Genomic DNA, 19,162 nt, shown 5'->3' on the forward strand with positions numbered 1-19,162 from the left:
AGTTTAGGCTGGAATGCTGATTTTTGAAAAAGTATGGGATGTACCGTGATATTAACTCTCTCTATATATATATATATTTAGAGAGAGAGAGAGAGAGAGAGAGAGTTCCCTTCATTTATTCAGTCACGGCATATCGGGCAACGAGAAATGCCTGACGTGCGAGCAGAGTCTCATCAGGCAATCGAGCTGGATGAAGGGTTAGAAGAAGAGGCGCTCCCACGCATAGTTCCCCCGCGCGAATCTCCTCCGCCGCCCTTTCTCACGTACTCCACAAACTCGTCGATGGCGGACGGCCAGCCGTCGCTGGAGTCGTAATCCGCCGCCATTGGATCCACCGTCTGAAGACGAAACCACGGATAAGACCGGGCAGACAATAGTGTTCGTCATCGTCAACGCAAGATCGTTGACGATTTATGAACGTCGACGTCTAGGTAAACGTTCCGTCATAGTCAACTTCATCGTCAACAGCCAAAAAGACGGTGGTTGACTCCTCTGTCCACTCGAGTCACCTTGACGATGTTGTCCACCTTTCAGGACACTTCGTCAAGGTTAACAGTCAACAATGGTAGATGAAGTTGACGTTGACGTTGACGTTGACCAGGCAGAATGCTATCAAACAAGCAACTCTTACACTCGCAAATTCCAGCAGCAAGGTCCACGTGTCCTTCGGGATTGACTTCCTATGGTGGTTCTGCACAGGTTAAAAAAAAGAGAAGAGATTGGCAAATTGGAAGAAAAATACACGCGGCAGCTGAGCGAAGGTAATAATTTAAAATATTTTTTTACCTGAATGAATTCGCACCACTGGTCAAGATAAGGCCACGCCTTTTCTGCAAGTAGGATCCTCCACAAGCCGACGGCCGTCTCAATGGTCAATGACTTTTGACTCTATACATGGAGAGAGAGACATGCCGGTCAGCATTGCTGTAAACAGCAAGACGGGGACGAAATAAAGCTATTCGAAGGAATAATGAATCCGTGATTTATAAAGACATTAATTTTGAACCTCCTCCCTTGCCCAGTCAAACGCGAAGTTGTATATTGAAGAAAATTTTCCTGGGCAATTGAAGGGAGAAAAGATGGTCAATTTCACAAAAAGGATCGATACAATTCTAGACGTTTAAAATGTTGGTCAAAATTTTAGCAACTCAGACATAGAATGGAAAATATAAATTTGAGATTTGCACGTACCATCGTCCCTAAGTTCAGCACGCAGAAATGGAATTGCATCCCTCAACCCATCGATGGAATTGACGCTACATAAAAAAATAAAAAATAAAGGTAAAAAATAGTGAAATAGAAGGTCAAATTAGCATCTTTAGACGCACCCAAGAGCCTCCAGTCCCCAGGTGAACTCGTGCCGGGTGAATTCGCACATTGCGGCCGCTTTCATACGCCAGGAGAGAACAAGCTGGCGGAAATAAGGAGCTCACATAACAACGGATGGGTCGAAAAATCAAATTTCAGTGTTTTTCAATAGTTTTGCCCCTCCATCCGAGTAGAACCCAGATAGATCTTGAAAAGCAATATAATATTAACTGGCAAACTAACTCTAACACTGGGTTTGGTTAACACGTACCATGACTATATCTTGAGGGTCTACCTGCAAAAGAAGAAAGCCAATATCAGTTCCTTGATTCAACGAGAAAAGGAGGAAGATGATATTATCCTTGATAGGATTTTCAACCTATCTAGGGGGTAGTTTGAGTCATTTGAGTCATTTGGCCACAGCGGCATTTGAGTCATTTGGCCATTGTGCATTTCCTTTAAATAAGGATGCCCTCCCTTTAGAAGGGCAGCCAAGAAGAATGAAGTAAGGTCTCTTGTCTTCCCTCTCCACATCTAGATTCTCTCTCTCTCTCTCCCACTACGATCCAAGTCCCTCGTGATCGTCTCTACCTCATCGCATCTTCAGGCAGTTCGTCCTCGGCCGATCCCCTACCCCTTCTCGGCCTCCTCTCAGATCTTTCCCATTTCTCCTCTCTACCCCGGGAACTTCTATCATTTGCCTCGCCTGCTACTCCCCTCCGATATGAGCCTAGATCAAGGTTCATATCAGAAGAATAAACACAATAACGGCCATGTCACAATAAGAGGCGAAAAACGGCAGTCAAGCCCACCCCATGTATTACTTTTTCTTTGTCAGTGGTTGAATTGAACTTGGTTGTAGTCAATGGCCCAGAATATAATCATAGTAGAGAAATGCCCAATGAAATTAGTCAACAATCAAATATTGTTGTTGTTCATTGATATGAACAATCAATTTTCTTGAGAACAATAAGCTACCTGGAGCTCTTGGCATAGGCGCTCTATTCCATTAGCTAGGATCACATCAGAATCAGGTTCTGCAAAAATATACAATTTTATAAATAAAGCCAACAACAACGTTCACAAACATTGCACATTTACAAACTAGACATTATAGAAGAAATTAGTGCAAATATTTTCTACAAATAAATGTTTTCCATGATAAGATAATTAAAATATTTTTGCATAACAAAGAATTGAAAAATATCTCCTTCCCCCTGTACCCGAATCTAGTGATTCTAATGAGTGTAACCAACAAACAATAGGAATGGTTGAGAAAATATGTAAAATAAATTTCATTTCAATGACGAAAGCATCTGCCGCCCATTATTTTTGTCGTGTAAATATTGGAACGTAAATGGTAATAATACACGGAATCACAATGAGATACGAATTTTACTTTGAAACCAGTTATTCTTTAACTTTCCATCCTGTGTGAAACCCGTCCCTGAAGCACCCTTTGGGATCCAGATTTTGCTTTGTAATTCATATGATCAAATTTTCTGTCATCGAAATTCAAACCCAGATTCTGCTATGTAAATATTGGAACTTAAAGTCGTAATCAACGGGTTTGCAATTAAAATTAATTAGTTTTCTCGCATGTATGGATGGACCACGGCATGCCAAGATTCTTAATTAACATTTTCCTCCATAAGGCATTACCGATAACGTTTCTGTAAATTCATCAAGATAATCTGTTTTTAATGAACCAATCCTGACGGAAACACTCAGAATGAAGGATAAAACACAATGGCTTTTTAATAAAAAGGATGAGGTCTAACTTACCTCTGAATTGTTGGAAGAGCGTCTCACGTTGTATCTTATCGTTGAGTTTTTGACGTTCATAAAAATCTTCGATGGCTTCTAGCAGTACCCATTTATTTTCCGCCAAGATACGTGAAGCATCATTTTCACTGAGCGTGAGATACGACATCCAGTCAGTCGCACTTTCACAGTATGTTGAAAATTGAAATGATCGATTGAAGTACGCCAGAAATCTAAATCTCCATAAGTGATATACCCTTAAATTAGAATTCAATGGAAAACGAAACTTTTAAATTGCTATTCATCAGTTTTTTTTTTGTTTTAGAACGAATTGGCGGATTGGACAACTTTTATGCCTCAATTCACCAGTTAGTTCGTGTTTCTCTTGAATTTGTTCGGATAGGAATGCCGCGTAAACTCAGGGCTATAAATCCGAAATTTCCTGCTAGTAAAAATTTTTAGAGTTTCCCACCAAAGTCCAAACGAGAAGTATAATGGCGTTCTACCAGATGAAATATCATGTCTCAAGAGTACACTGGGATGAGAGATCTTCAGTTTATAAATTATGATGCAGTAGGAAATGATTGGAAGAAAAATTGGACTACATTATCCTCTCGTAGATGCAAAAAAGATCGCACCAACTGGGCTGAAGCTATTATTGTTCCAAGACAGGTCTTTCTAACAGTATAATCTCGAGACAAGGTATTTCGAAGTGAAAACAGATTTAATTTCAAATTGAAAACCTAGCTGAAACTGAATCATGAAATAATCAAAGATGGAAAGAGCTATCTCACCTCTGATCCATAAGACAGATTCCAAATTTATAATACAATGATAAAGGGCAATATTCCGAGAATTGAAAACATCACGTATTATTTGCATCACATCCGGAAGAGTATCAACAATCAACGAAATACGAAAATTCGTCCACAATTTGAATACGCGAGGGGATAAATTCTAGGATATTACGCTGCGCCAGTACTTCTGACGAAATCTGCTATTTTCCTCCGCTGATGTTTGTTCAATCTTCTCTGCATAACAGACACTACAAAAGATCAGCGGAATGTTCTTTAGCAAAAACAGAAGAAGGTCGAGTGAGGACCGAAAAGAACATCTCTGATCTCAAGACTGTAGCTCTTAGCGCTAAGTGGCGTCTGCATCGTCACAGTAAATGTTAATTAAGGCCAGAGAGCAGATCTCAAGGACATATAAAGCTGATCCATCAAGAATCAAGAAACGAACTGCCAAATCAGCTTCTGAGTAATCCCGACATCAGATGCGAATCGTTCGAAATCGTAACCGACAGGCCAACCATTCTTGGCTCGCGGCAATTTTCTCCGGTGAGCAGCTCCAAGACTGAAGGAGAGAAACAGATGCGATCTCCGTGCGCGGGATTTGGGATTTAAATATCATTGGGAAATCACGAACATAGCCTTATTAACCCTCACGTTATTTGATTTTGGATGACGGAAGGCTAACGATGACGTCAACGGGTTCATCCTCAGCTGTGTTCGTGATGCCCCGGATCGTTTGGGACGTGGAAGATAGACGGGACGGGACGTAACGGAATTCGTCCCGTCCTAAATCCCAATTTGTTGAGTTTTGTCTAAATTGTCCCGTCCAGGGTCCGTCCCTTCCCATTTTTTTAGTCCACGTCCCGTCCCGTCCCACATCCTGAGAAGAAATAGGGTATATGTCGGCATTAAACCACTCAGAAACTGACACGCGACGCAGTATTAAAATTTGACAGAGTATTAAAACTGACAAGCCCCAGACAGGACGGTTATTTAGTCCATTGACGGAGCAATCGTACTGTTCAGGGGACGGGCAAACAACTCTTCGTCTCGTCAGTCGTCCAAAGTCCTGGATGGGATGATTTTTTCGTATACGGACAAAATTACCGTCCCGTTTGTGTCCCTGCACGGAGAACAATAGAAATTCTGAATCCTAGAAGTACTAAAATTTGAGAAAAAAATCATTAAATGGGAAGTTTGGTTCGTCTGCTGTCCAATGCCTGAAAATGCGACGGTTTTTTGTCCTGGGATGCAAAAACCTTCTTGTCTAGGGGTCGGGAAATAGATGACACACTGACACAGAAATTCTTCCCGAATGATGGGATAGTTTACTAACCTCAGGACAAACCAAAATTTTATGATTTTTTTTCTCTACTTTTGGAATTTTACTGTTTTTTATTCCAGATGTCAGATTGGATGCCATCCTAGATGGGATAGTTTACTGTTTTTTTGGGACCGTAACATGCTGGAGTGCACTGACAGAACAATTTTGGACAACCCAAATAAAATGGGACATGAGACCAATACAGTTGTATTGATTTTCATGTCATTTAATTATCCGTCATTTCTGTGGAATTTTAAAAAAATTTGTGAAATTTTAGCTAGAATTCTCCATTGAAAATTTAGAAATCTGCCGGTAGTACGACGTTGACGCCGTCACCGAGGAAACTTTAATAGCACGTCAACGTCAACGTTAACGTCGTCCAGGCGTGCTAATGGGCTCCACAAGAATTCTCAATGTTTGGGCTTTAACCGTTTCTTGGCCACGTAGTCGGTGGTCCCCACGGTAATTACCCCAACAAATAATGCCATTAATCGGGATTTCTTCAGTTTTTTGAAATCCTGATTCCCCGTGTTCGCAACGTTATAATCAACGCCTTCTCTGATTGGTTGGCTCTCCCTTTCTCTCTCTCTCTCTCCAAGAACTGCAACGTTTAAACATTCGTCTTTCCATGAAAGGGAAGTTGCCATTTGGGAATCCCTCTGTTCGTCCTGCAACGTGATTTTTCGCTCAATTTCGACGGATTTCAGCCCTTGTCGAGATCGGAGAAGCATTCCGCGTCAGATTTTTGATTGATTTTTCGTTGGAGAATCGACCTGTGTTGGCTACAATCACAAGATATGCGGCGGTTCTTCTTCTTTCGATCATCTTCATTGAAAGGGGAAAAGGATAACGAGAACTCGGGGGTTGCTAATGATGACAAGGAGAATTTTCTGGGAAGCTCCGTTGCCGAGGAGAAAAAGAGCGTTTCTCATACTTTGGAAGTTTCTGCGAGTGCACGTCTAAGAAGAAGCCTGTCATTATCCACTTTGGAACCTCACAATATGGAGAGATGTTTAGCTTCTTCAGCGGATCTGAGTGGATCCTTATCTGATTGCAGCAACATTCCAGATCAACCGTTTGAAATTCCTTTTAGGTACATTGCTCGTTTTTTTTAATTTCCTTCTATGCTCGTGCATTTGATGGCTTCTTTTTTTCGTGCTATTATTTGTATCCAAATTATTCGGAATTTACTTCTCCATCGTACCGAAAGAAGCTTTCTTTTGGGTCATATTCCCTCTCTTCTCTGCTCGTAATAGACTTTTTTCTCTTGATCAAGAATGTTTTTTTCCTACAACAGCCATGAACGGCGAGCAGAGAGACTCCACTCTCCTGGATTTTCCAGAAGAAAACCGGAATCACAAGTTTACTCTGCTCATAGCTCCCCAATAAGATCAGGACGCAGATCATCCCGGGTCTTTGAAATGATGAACGAGAAGGCCGTCCAAGATAATTTCTACACCGAACGTGATATTGAACACAAGGAAATTATCTTAAAATCCAGAGACAGTTCATTCGCTTCCTATAGTGGCCAGTCCTCAGAACGAATAACACGAGTTCATCCTTGCTCTAGGAAACCACCAAGAGGTAAATTCCGTGCTCTGCTTTAAGTTGGTTTCCTTAATTTAAGTAAGATAAAATTTCTAAGAAAGTACTTCATTCTCAGGAGACATCATAGGTCATGAGTTTGACTGTGCTAGAAACTCCAACGAGAGAGATTCTCGCAGTTTCCTAGAGAAATTTGAAGGAAATTTCAAATCTCAGACCTCAATAATGGTTAAAGATATATACGACAACAACTCAAACAGCTTGATGGAAAACCGATCGCATGATCTTCTTTGTCTTCATAGCACTGTGGATGGATATCTGTCTGAAGCACGAGATGCTTCTTTTACTGGCAAGCATGGAGATCGCCTAGATAAAGAGCTACACGCAAAACTAAATGAGGTAGAAGATCAGGCAAAAATAATACCAGAAATACAAGTTGATATTGAGAATGTGTCAGTCTCAGATGAAAGAATTATGAATCTCCTTATAAAAGTTTCAGAGGAAAAAAGGAAACTTGCTTCAGAGTTGTCTTTTCATCTGCGATCTCGCATCTCTGAGAGATCAAATGCCAGAGAAGCTTTGAAACAGGCAAAGAGAGATCTAGACACGAGGACCCGAAGGCTGGAGAGGGAGAGAGATGAGGTTAAGTCATGTCTGGAGAAAGAACTGGAAAGAAGGTCAAATGATTGGTCAGCCACACTGGAGAGGTTCCAGGCTGAAGAGAAGAGGCTAAATGCGCGTATTCGAGAGCTAGCTGAACAGAATGGATGTGTTAGAAAGGAAGCTGCTTCCCTCAGCACCAAGCAATTGGAGGTTCAGCATCATGTAAAAGACTTGGAGTCAAAATTAAATGTAACTAAAGTTACGCTGGAAAACATGAGCAGTGAGAATTCTCTTCTCAGAAAAGCACTATCTGACCTGAAGGAGAAGTTTAATGCAGTAGAAGCCGACTGCAAGAGTGTGAAAAGAAGTCTTAAACTGGCCGAAGAAGAAGCGAAGGAAACAAAGAGAGTTATCTCAAAGTTGCATATCATCCGCGCCGATCAGGAGAAAACTATTGCTGGGTTGAGGAAGGTAAGAACAGGTCAACCTCAAGATGATGATGATGCCCTTTTAAGTGAACTTAGAGCAGAGAACACCAGACTGGCGGGTGTGGAGTTGGGGCTGAGGAATGAGTCAGAATCTCTCAGAAATCAAGTGGAATCTTTAAAGCGCGAAATAGATTTTTTGCTGGTCAGCAATCGAAGCAACAAATCCTTGTTTGGGCTTGATCAGGAACTCCATTCCCAGATGGATTCCTTGAAGAACGAAGCCTTCACTCTGCTAGATGAGAGTGATAGCCTATGTTATGAGTTAATTAACCGATGTGATTTTGAGAATGGAGCAGTACGCAGGTATGATGGGCCTTCCCTCTTAGAGTTAGACATGAAATTTCAGGGTCTGAGAAGAGAAGTCAAAATATTTAAAAGAAGAGTGGAGTCATTATCTTTAGCTTTTGATCAAAGATCCAAGTTGGATGACTTTGATGTCAAAGAGCAGGCCCGGAACATGGAGGGTGACCAACCTAGAGAGGTTAAAAAAAAAAAAAAACAGATGACTCCAGTTTCCATTAAAAAGAATATTATGTGAAACTCACCATAATTTATTTTTTTATTCTAGGAAGAACTAGAGCTCAAGCTGATGGCAGAGGCTCTGTTGACAAGTGTACTAAAAGAGAAGCTTCTTCAAAAAGAATTGGACTTGGGACGGCTTCAAGTGGAGCTGGGATCCTCGGTAAAGGAATCGGAGGTCTTGCAGGCTAAGTTCAATTCCATGCAAGATGATGCTTCCTCTCTCACAGACCAGGTCAAGGACATGAAACATCAGGTGGGTTTTATATGATTTATTTAAAAAAACATTTGGACTTGGTGAGGCACCAATTTAAATTTAATGTTGGTGTTTCATAGATTCTGAAGAAGGACGAGAGCATTAGCAGACTGCAACAGGATTTTCAAGGGTGCAGTGAGGAGCTCAGGACAAATGAAGAGATGCTTCTGAAGATTTCAAATGAGAGAGATCATCTGTGGAAGGAACTGAACCGGTCTAGAGAGAAGTGTATGCTTCTTGATCATGAGGTCAAGCTACTGAGGAAGAAGATCGAAGATCTTGAAGAGGATGTTCTAATCAAAGAAGGACAGATCACTATTTTGAGGGACAATTTCGAGAAGCGATCAGCCTTTTTCTAGATTCTCGCTCTGTTAGTCTCGATAAATATATATTTCTAAGTTCAATTGTTTGAAGATCCATGGAAATACTATGATTAGAACCACTCCTACACATATTTCTCTGCCTTGAAAGATTTGATGCAAGTAGGAAAAATCATGAAAAAGAATTTTAAAGCAGATAAACTTTGTTTCTGGGAGAAGAAATTTGACATAAGTCTCTTTACTTTCAATGCTTTGAATGACTGGGAAAAAAATAAGAATACAAAGTTTTAGATCAGGAAAAAAGCTTTTTTTTTGTTGAGGAAACCACGAAAGTCATGAAAAAAGTTTTAGATAAAATAACATTTATGTTTGTAAAATAAATGTCTACTTCTATCTCTCTAACTTTGACGTTTATATAAGGAAGGGACCAGGAAAATATATTTTAAAATATTTGAAATTATACAGATAAACTTTTTCTTTTGGTAAAGAAGTCTCCACATGTATCTTTCAACTTTCAATGCTTTGTAGGGACTAGTAAAAATCGTGAATTTTTTTAAGAACAAGATATCCTCTGTTTTTGTGGCAGAAGTACATATAAATATATATATATATATATCTCTTAAATCGTTAATGCTTAGAACGAAAAGGGAATGTTACAAGTTTTCAAATATGTTTTTTGTAGATGTGTGCATACGGTTTCGATAACAATAGCCTTTACATTTTATATAATAATTTTCTACACTCATCGCTAATGCTCGGAAAAATTTGGCTAGGAACTGGAAAAAGTTTCTTAGGATTTTACGAACTGGGGGGAAAACGGTCAATCTTGGGTCGTATTGAAGAATTTTGTAGATGGGTGTTGTATCTTCAATGTATTGAGGGAATCGGGAAAAATCATGACAAAACACTTTCAATCAAATAATATTTGCTTTTATGGAATAATTTTCTACATTCATCGCGTATGCTTGGAAGAAACTTGGCCAGAAACTTGAAAAAGGTTTTATAAATTCCACGAGCTGGGGGAAAAATGGTGAATCTTGTGTCGTGTTGAATAATTTTCATACCATCGCAGTATATTGCGAGATTGTCAAAAAGAATCTATGAAATCGGGGATCATCTCGGCGATGAACGAGGAGTATAATCAGAGGTATGAGGAGCAAGGTTTAAGAAACCAGAAGAGATCAATGGTTCTAGAGCCCGAGTTTGGAGGTGAATTCATCGTCTTGCTTCCTCCAACATCTTCATCTTCTTCCGGATTGGCAGAATCAATCCGCTGCGGAGTCGGCGGAGAAGATCTAATTTCTTGCAGAACCCCCAATCTCTTCATCTTCTCCTTCCTAGGGTTAGAAATCCAGATCCCGTCAGATCACGGATCGAGATGTCTTTAGAAAGATCAATCAAAGAAGAAGGAAAGCTCACCGGATGCTCGTTTCCTTCGCGGGAAGCGGTTTCTCGCCGCGATCCTTCTTGATCGTGGCGAGCTTCTTGATCTCGTTGCAGAACTCGGATATCTGCGTGAGGATCTCCCTTTTCGGGAAGAGATTCCTCGCTGGCGGCGTGTCTCGCTTCTCAGCGCTCGATTTGATCGATTCCTTGAACAAGTTCTTCGAAACGGATTGAACCGGGGTTGCAGGACAGAGATTAGGGTCCTGGTTCTCGAGATCGAGATCATCTCTCGATTTCTTCGTCTTCACCGCAGGCGACTGAACTCCTCTCCCCTTCAGATTCGTTTCCCTAATTCAAGACAACCGAATTTCAGATAATTCAGCACAGGAGTCGGAACAGAAGAGGAGATCGAACCTCAGAATATTGTTCTTGTCGGAATTCCTTTCGACTACTGCCGCTCCGATCTGAGAAACAGGAGGATCAAGAATCTTCCTGAGCAAGAAACGGGGAGAAGAAAGAAGAACGCCACGAAAGAGGATTATACCTTGCGTTGGCTCCCGGGAGCGGGCGATCTTTGGGAGAGAAAATCTTCGGCTGTCTTCGGATGCCGGCAATCTGCCGTCGGAGGGAAGAAGATTAAGAAGAGGAGATGAGAGGAATTTCAAGAACAGAGGAAGAACTCGAACCGGGGCGGCAGAACCATGCCTCGTCGTCGGGCAAGGAAGAAGAAGAAGATCGAAAATTCGAGGAAGGAGATGAGAAATCATTCCATTTGGGGGCGCTGAAGTGCTCGTAGACGTCGTCCTTGACGAACTGCCATTCGAGGGACTTCCAGTCGATGTCCGCCGGCTCCATGGACGGGGAATTGCGCAAGCAGCGAAGAAGACGATGGCGAAGAAGAAGGCGGAGATGAACGAGAAAGAGAGAAGAAAATAGACGTTGTGAATTGGGTAGCGCATTTGAGAAGACGACCGTTGCGGCGGTGACGGAGCGGGAGTCGACAATTTTTCGACCGTTGCAGTTCCGGGCCCACGTTTTGGCCCAGTAACGGCTCTCGTAGTTTGGTCGAATTACTCGACCCGCGGAGACGGCGGATGACAGGACGGGACGGATGACGGTTGACGATAGACAGTTCCTGTTCAGTTTCTCATCTCTCATGTGTTCATCCAATTTGGGAACGCTACAATCTGTTACAGTCCTGTTTCATCCCATTTAGGTTTTAGCAAAAAACCTAAACCTAGGTCTGATGTTGGGTCGACTCTGGTTGAGTAGCCAATGTCGAAGTCAATGTCATGGTTTTGAATAGAAATCCAGAGTTCAAAGAAAGATAAGCCTTCAACTTTACTTGTGGAATCAATACAGTGAATTGAATAAATTGCTGACATGGATTCCACTATGAGGAATAATGTATTGTAAAATGTAGTAATTCACTTTGAAAAATATATTGTAAAATGTGATAATGTATCGTGGAGGTGTCATTGCGTTGAGCGCCTCGGCTTAACGGCTCCCCCCACACATCACATAATATCGAATGCTGGCCCTCAAGAGTGGCGTATTGCATGGAGCACTAGAGGCAGGAGTGCGCGACCTCTCACCTAATTGCTGTACTACATGCTGTGCACCTCCATGCTGATATCTAATGATTGCGCGAGATCTGCTTATCTAATGATTCCGTACCACATGGGCAGGACACGAGCACGCTATGGGCACACACAGCCGTCTCTCGGAGCTGCACCTGTATCACCTTTGTATCTTTTTCTTTTTTGCATCGTGGGCACGATTGAGCAAGATGGAGAGTGAGAGAAGGGAAGAATAAGACAATTCAGAGACAATGCCGAGACATAATCATTTAATTAGGACATTTACGCTTGCTCCACACGTATAAACGATTATAAACATTTCACTTTATATATATATATATAACCTCCCTGAGTACTGTCCACTGCATGACTGGATCGGTCTATGGGCACAACCCTTGGGTTGGCTGTATCCGGCACCGTGGTTTTTGCTAATGAAAGATAGAGTCACTTGGAAAAAAAGAATATTCATCTTTCAATGCATTCCATAGACTTGGTCTCCCTTTCATGCCAGGTACATGTGGTTCCATTTGGAAAGGGTGAGGGGTTGGGTAAATGGGAAATATATAGAGGTGGGTAGAGGTCGAGAGAGCGAGGAAACTAGAGAATTAAAGAGGGAGATAGATTGAGGGGGAAGGGATGAAATCAGATATGGAGAGAGTGTGATGGGGGACCATCGCGTCGACATCGACACGGGAGATGTTCGACTGCTCCGAGTCGCTCGTGCCGACGTCCGTGACCCGGAGTTCAAGTACCCCAAGTAAGCGTTGTTATTTTTTTTCTAAAGTATTGCTTTCGGACCGCGTAGTGCTTTGGACCGGTCTCACATTTGATGTTTGTTTGTTCTCGTGTAAAGAGGAGGGCCACGTCACTTGACGGAACCCTCCCCCTTAGTCTAGTCTCTTGGCATCCTCCCTTCCCCCACCTATATAAAGGGGAGGCCTGCCCAAGGACTGCTCAGTCTGTCATTTTGAGAAAAAAACAATTGGTCTTCTTTAGTAAATTTTTGTCATGTCTTCTTAGTCAAATTTAGAAGGGAGTCGTCCTCTACCTCTCGCCACCCCAAAGAGTCAGTTGGTCTTCCACAGGCGCCCGCTGGTCTTCCCCCTTGAGCAAGCTCCATCAACGATCAAGATCCTCTCGAGCCAGCCCAGCTACGCCAGCAGATAACGCTGGGTTCCTTTTCTTCTTCTTGAACCGCCGGCGCTCTCAGCCGCGAGCGTTCACGATCGCCCAAACTGTTCCCAGCGACCTGCACGTCTTCAGCTGAGTTGCCCCGAGAGCCCTCTCCCTGCTCGGTGAAATTCGTGAGGTTCTTTGTCTTGCTGGTTGGGGCACTCCGGTGTCTGACCCTTAAGCTCCGTGTCGGTGTCTTTGGATGTTCCCTGCCAGTATTTCCGAACCGACCGCCCCTGCCGGGAGTCGCAGCCATCCGCCCGAGCGCCGTCGACTTCTGCCGTCGGCTACCGGCCTGCAGCCATCCAAGTGATCGTTTACAAATTCCCGCGCCCTCCCCGTCGCACGCGGGTTGCTTGTTGTCGCCGGCCGCCGACCAAGCTCCTTTTCCCGATCAGTCGCCCTCGCCGCCTCCGCGACCGCAAATTCAGATACGACCGATTTCTCCGTCGTTCCTCGCCTCGTTCCGTTGCCACTCTCGCCCTCCTCATCTCTCATGCGCGTGGCCCTGAATCAATCGCACTACGTGCTACAGCGGCCGGCCCCCTCGGCCGTGAGTTTTCTCCAGTGATCGAGATCGCGCCTTCCGGACCTCACACTTCTCGGTGGTCGGATCTATCCGACCTTTGCCTTTCCCTCTCGCCAGTCAACGAATGTTAACCTGTCCTGGGATAGCTGCTTCCGGACTACTCGGCGACGACTTCTACGATTGAGCATTAGGAGCGTTGCTGTTTGGCGTGACGTGGCTGGATCTCTCAGTTTCGGGAATTCTGTCGATCGCCCGCCAGGATCCCTGCTACCAGGCGTTTACTACCCCAGGTTCTTCTCGATTTCCCTTTCTTCTTAACAGTATTATTACTACCTACAGTGCTGTATTTCTATCGATTGCCCTGCTGCCTGATCTTATTACGAATCCAGTTAGGATAACCACTGTTGTCGAGTGTTAGGCATTTTCTTGAGGATTGATGATCTAATTACCGTCGTTGAGGGAGAACTCCTGCGGGCTGTCAAAGGCCTTCACGACAAGCTCGATCGGGAGAACCCGCGGGTCACTTGGAGTCGACCCAGATCTCGTCGTCCCTCTTTGAATTTACTGAACCGTCGCCCCTCCGTCAGCCCGCCCTCATCACTCTAAGAGGGAATTTGAACGTGCATTTCATCTTCATAATCAACACGCATCGAACATTGTTGTGACGTAGCACGAGCCGTCGGTCCCGGCGTTACCGTGTTACATCAGAGTGAGAGGGAAAGATAAATAGTTAAGAGAGGGGTAGAGAGGAGAGGGAAATATAAAGAATAAATAAGTGGGTGGGAGTAAAAGGGAAAGAGGTGGAGTTAGTAAGGGGTAGAGAGTGAGAGCGAAAGAGAGAGGGAGAGAATGGGTGAGGGGAAGTATAAAGAGGTAGATAATAAGAGGGGAAGAGACAAAGTTTGAGAGAGGGAGAGAGATATATAGAGAGAGAGAGGTTGAGCAAGGAAAGAGTGAAAAATGTATGGTGATTCACTACGGTGTTGCCACATGAATAACATCGTCGAGGCCATCATATCAAGAAGGATAAAAGACACACATACAGACAAATGGGGAAGGAGAGAGAATTCAGGTATTTTAGATGTTGAATTGAATTTTTGAACAATAAATTTTCATATCTAGAGAGAGAAAATAGACGAAGTAACCTAAAGAGAGAAAGTAGAACAATTTGGAGGACATGAATTAAAGATGAAATTTGACCCTAATTTAAAGATCTAAGATACAATTTGAGATAGAAATCAAAGTAGAACTATGAATTAAGAGTCAGATCTTGAATCAAAGTCAAATTTTAATGCTAATCATCATTCAAATCAGCTTCAAGAGCATGTACATTTCGCCCATGCCTTGGCATTTTAAAATCATTCAAGAAGAAGTTCAAACAATGAAGAAGAAACTTACGACTTTGAAGATTGAACCATGATTTGTCGACTTCAGAAGCAACACATGTGTCCTTCATGGCCAATTCTTAGGGGAGAGCTTCCTCGGTAAATTTCCCCATCTTCTCGACCTCTATTTTAAAATCCAACTATAGAGGGTGAAAGACAAACCTACCCCCAAAATTTGAGCACGATCGGACCACTAGATCTCAAGATTTCGCCATTTTACTATCGCTTAATCCTGGTCATTTGATAATTTTATCTCTCTTCCACGCATCTAAAAATGGCATTTTCTGATTGGCTGATGCATTTTCTTTGTTTTTTCCGCCCTCAGATCGCGTGCTGTCACATTTTTGCGTGCTGAAATGGCGCATTATGGCATCAGGCATTGCGATGTCATAATGAGCCAATGAAGCGTTCGTTTAATGCATCCAATCATTCACCCAAATTTTGGGCAAATTACGTGGATGTCACGTGATATATATAATATTTTTTTTTAAATGCCGAATAAATAAAAAAATATTCTTTAAATTCTAAAAATCATTTATTGGGCTGTATAATGGTCAGAAAATTATAAAAAAACATGAGAAAATTCTAGAAAAATGAATAAAACCCTTACCAACCTCTCTCCAAGTGTTTTATGCGCTGAAAAAAATACTTCTTCAATACACTAAGGTTAAATATCATGTAAAAATACTAAAAAATTAAAAACAATCATAAAACTATAATGCAAGTCATTTATGATGGAGTGCGCCCAAACGACATCGACGGAACGTCATTGCAGCCATCCTCGCCGTCAACAACATCACTATTGGGCCGTGTCCAAGCCCGACCGGCACGTCAAAGTATGTGTGAAGATGCCCGGGTTTAAATACCCTCGGGTAATGCACGTTCGCGCACGTGCTCGTGTTTTAATTCTCCATTTTTTGTTTGTCTGATTTCATGTTTCGTGTTCCTCACAGCGAGTACATCATACTCGTTGTGACGCGTTCGTATCATTATGTTTTTTCGTGTTTGTATCCGTCCATATCATGTATTTTTGCATCGTTTTAATTTCTCTAGTTTTATCTATGTTGTAAAAAGGGGGTGTCATCTAATGGGCCTCCCTAATGGACTCCTTGTAAGGGCCCATGATGGTACCACGATCTTTTTTCTGATCTGGAATATTTTGTTGGCAGTTACTCCATGTTCCAGGTCTCACCAAAGAGAAGAGAGGGAAGGAGAAGGAAGAGGGATAAGAGAAGAGGGAGGAGGAAGACGAACACAGGGAAAAGAAAAAGGAAAGAGTGGAGAGAGGAGAAGTTCGACGCCGGAGTGTCACCAAACTCGGCAACACCCTGTCCCCCTTTCCCTCAGAATCAGCTGTCATCCCTTGTGAGCCTTCACCATGGTGCAATCAGGTCCTCGATTCACCACCCTCGTATACTGGTTGCAGTCACTGCCTCCACGACATCCTAGAAGGTGCGTCTCGTCCGACTGCCAAGGATTCGCACGCCGGCCCCATCAACGTTGTGTTTCTTCCCAGTACTAGTGCTGTGAAACACGTCCACCGATGACAACGGTCCCGCCAATCTCGATGCAGCCCTGGTTGCTTTGGATGTGTGCCTCCCTATAGTGACATGGAATCATGACATCACGCCATCGATGTGTCGTCCTGCAACCAACCCTGGCCGAGTTGAAATGTATCACGTAGGGCGTGACGCACCCCTGTTCCACCATCGGTCAATCGACCTGACGACTGCAACGGTCCCTACTGATGACCATTTGTGGACACAATTGACTCAAGTGTGACACCAGTGATCATTGTCCTATCCCCGACACAGGCCTGCTGACTGTGAGGGTGCTAGGCGACAACATCATACTGGTTTCACTCCGTGTGTGGCCTCCTCTTGCAACGCTTGATCTGTCAATACTCCGGACATTTGTGTGGTGCTCCTGCAATTGGTGTCGCCTACTTGGCCTTGGCACTGCTCCCGTTGTGACTCAAATCTGCTGGTCAAATAACTCTGCACCGTACAACGGGCAGACGCCCACATTTGGCGTGAGTGGTCCGCACCGCCTGCTAGAGTGCCACACCAACCAGCATGTCACTCGCTAACCACTCAGCCGCTAGCCGAGGATGAATCCCATCACGTTGACGAACCCACAGTCCCCACTTGCACTAGAGCCATCAACACGCATGATCGCGCTGTTTGTTATTGGCCTGGTTGTGCTTGCTGAGCTCAGTCGGCCATCCAAGTCACTTTGCTTCCGCACTCCTCGTTCCTGCCTATCTTCATAGTCACCGCTCTGACACCCTGCCACGCCTACAGCCTATCAAGCCTCGCCGTACCCCTCCGGTACACTCGTCCACTGCTCTCACCCATACCGATTCATGTCGACGAAGACACAGACGACGAGGATGCCACCACTGCCGAGGTGCACCCTCCCTTGCTCCTTAGTTATATTACGTCATTCAGTATATTTTTGACTGCACTCCACCGCGCTCAGGTTAGTTTAGGTGAGAGATTACTTCGAGATAACTACAACCTGAGTGTTTCTCAAGGCACGGACCGAGTCCATCCGTTACGTGCGAGCCCCTATGGAATTATTCTGTTTGGCACTGTAGTCGTCATCATCGCTCCGACGAGGGTCAGAAGGTCATCGTCATTGCCATCGGTCGCCCGCTCCTAGAGCTCGAAGCTCGACAATTTCCTGCAAGTCAAACCTGCACATACACTTCATCTAGGGTTTCATTGCATGACATGGTTACATTCCCTTCTGTGAATTACCCGTCAGATGACGCCATCGACAATGTCTGACATCAAGTTATGTCCATTTAATTATGATAACATGCAAATAAGGCTAGTAAAAGACATCTGCATGTAATATTTATCACTTGAACATTATAATTTGAAAGTTATCACCTGGGTATTGGTACGCGGTGATATAGTGAAGCTCGATAGTAGCGACATAGCGCAGGGGATGCCAGTGTGCCAAGGCGGTGGCACGACATGACACGATGGCACTGTGGGGGCTCAATGAGGCAGTGGCACATCGCGGCACAATAGAACGATGGCACTTCTCAGTGTCAGTACAATACCTTGATTCTCCAATATTTAAGGGTGTGCTTCTCGAAATTCATACATTTCTGAAATTCTAGGGCTATCGTTCCGATTCTGATTTTGTCTTACAAAAACTTTCTACCTCCACATCCTTCGTGGCTACCCTATATCTGCAAACATATGCACTCCGAAATCGTCGCATTGCTTCTAACGACACTCACGAGCACTTATCAACAACCGCATGTAAACTATATCCACCTGAACGTGCGCGTACCATATGTCAGGTGGGTGTCTGCATACGCTTGGGGACTCCATTGTCATCTTTAATCAATCATGCCCAGTGAACCCAAAGCGCAACCTAGGTGGAATTTTGTATCTTCTGCCTGAGGAACATGATGCTAACATACTTCAATCTCGCACGACTTAACCAGCAGTAGAGTCCTGTACACAAAATATTTAGGGGTGACATCCACGCGAAAGGGGAACTCGATGGTTGGGGGTGACTCCACGGACTCGGCTTGAAAGCAAAGGGAGACAACCTACACCATAACAGAGCTTAAGGGAGGCAGGAGTAAGGCGAGCGCGCAGGTGCGCGGCACGGGGAACTCCGTGAATGGAGTGCCTGTGTAGAGATTGTATGACGGTGCTTTAAGAGTCTGCTCGAGTCTCTAGAGACTGATTACGGGATGATAATTCCCCCACCTAGAGGCGTAAAGATTCATTGCTTCAGAGAGAGAACACAAGTAAGAATTTTTAAGAAAATTGAAATTCGCAAGGACGATGATGAATATTTGGCACTTCATCCCTAGTGGGCAGAGAAGAAATCATTAGGGCTTGCATCAGATATGAAATTTAATGGGTTGGGCTGCACCCTTAGAGTGCGACAATTGATATGCTTTGGCAACGGGTCTACGCTTGGAGGAAGACACACGCCCTGGCCCAACCCGCATCAACTCCTACTGATGGGAGACCATCACGACAATGCTGACATGCGACGAGTCCAACCACGCCGAGCTGCTTGCGTCGACACTCGGGACCCTGCCTTCAAGTATCCTGCATAGAAGGTTATTTCATTTTGCACCTACTTGTTTGGTTGTATTTTGTCTTATTGAACTTTCGGACCGGTCCAGTGTGTTTGGGCCTTGTCCACATC

At 43.7% G+C, this 19,162-nt stretch overlaps 3 protein-coding genes across 3 annotated transcripts; 1 reads left to right on the forward strand and 2 right to left on the reverse strand.

The window, feature by feature from the left end:
- Positions 1 to 17: 17 nt before the first annotated feature.
- On the reverse strand, positions 18 to 4,477 carry LOC144702040 (uncharacterized). The gene is made up of 12 exons (XM_078573901.1): positions 4,315 to 4,477; positions 4,175 to 4,226; positions 4,042 to 4,103; positions 3,094 to 3,221; positions 2,287 to 2,345; positions 1,580 to 1,603; positions 1,329 to 1,411; positions 1,192 to 1,256; positions 1,007 to 1,056; positions 787 to 888; positions 632 to 691; positions 18 to 338 (listed from the first exon to the last, which is right to left on the reverse strand). Exons 2-12 carry the CDS (start codon positions 4,184 to 4,186, stop codon positions 174 to 176), a joined length of 810 nt encoding a protein of 269 aa, XP_078430027.1. The 5' UTR covers positions 4,187 to 4,226; positions 4,315 to 4,477; the 3' UTR covers positions 18 to 173.
- Positions 4,478 to 5,818: 1,341 nt separating this feature from the next.
- LOC144702042 (uncharacterized) lies at positions 5,819 to 9,026 on the forward strand. Its single transcript, XM_078573905.1, has 5 exons — positions 5,819 to 6,283; positions 6,488 to 6,774; positions 6,854 to 8,307; positions 8,395 to 8,601; positions 8,682 to 9,026. Exons 1-5 carry the CDS (start codon positions 5,988 to 5,990, stop codon positions 8,958 to 8,960), a joined length of 2,523 nt encoding a protein of 840 aa, XP_078430031.1. The 5' UTR covers positions 5,819 to 5,987; the 3' UTR covers positions 8,961 to 9,026.
- Positions 9,027 to 9,958: 932 nt separating this feature from the next.
- On the reverse strand, positions 9,959 to 11,264 carry LOC144702634 (interferon-activable protein). The gene is made up of 5 exons (XM_078574648.1): positions 10,994 to 11,264; positions 10,852 to 10,922; positions 10,722 to 10,771; positions 10,341 to 10,655; positions 9,959 to 10,258 (listed from the first exon to the last, which is right to left on the reverse strand). Exons 1-5 carry the CDS (start codon positions 11,160 to 11,162, stop codon positions 10,063 to 10,065), a joined length of 801 nt encoding a protein of 266 aa, XP_078430774.1. The 5' UTR covers positions 11,163 to 11,264; the 3' UTR covers positions 9,959 to 10,062.
- Positions 11,265 to 19,162: the final 7,898 nt, after the last annotated feature.

Source organism: Wolffia australiana, chromosome 4 (assembly GCF_029677425.1).
Source record: "Wolffia australiana isolate 7733 chromosome 4, ASM2967742v1".
NCBI classification, from domain to species: Eukaryota; Viridiplantae; Streptophyta; class Magnoliopsida; order Alismatales; family Araceae; genus Wolffia; species Wolffia australiana.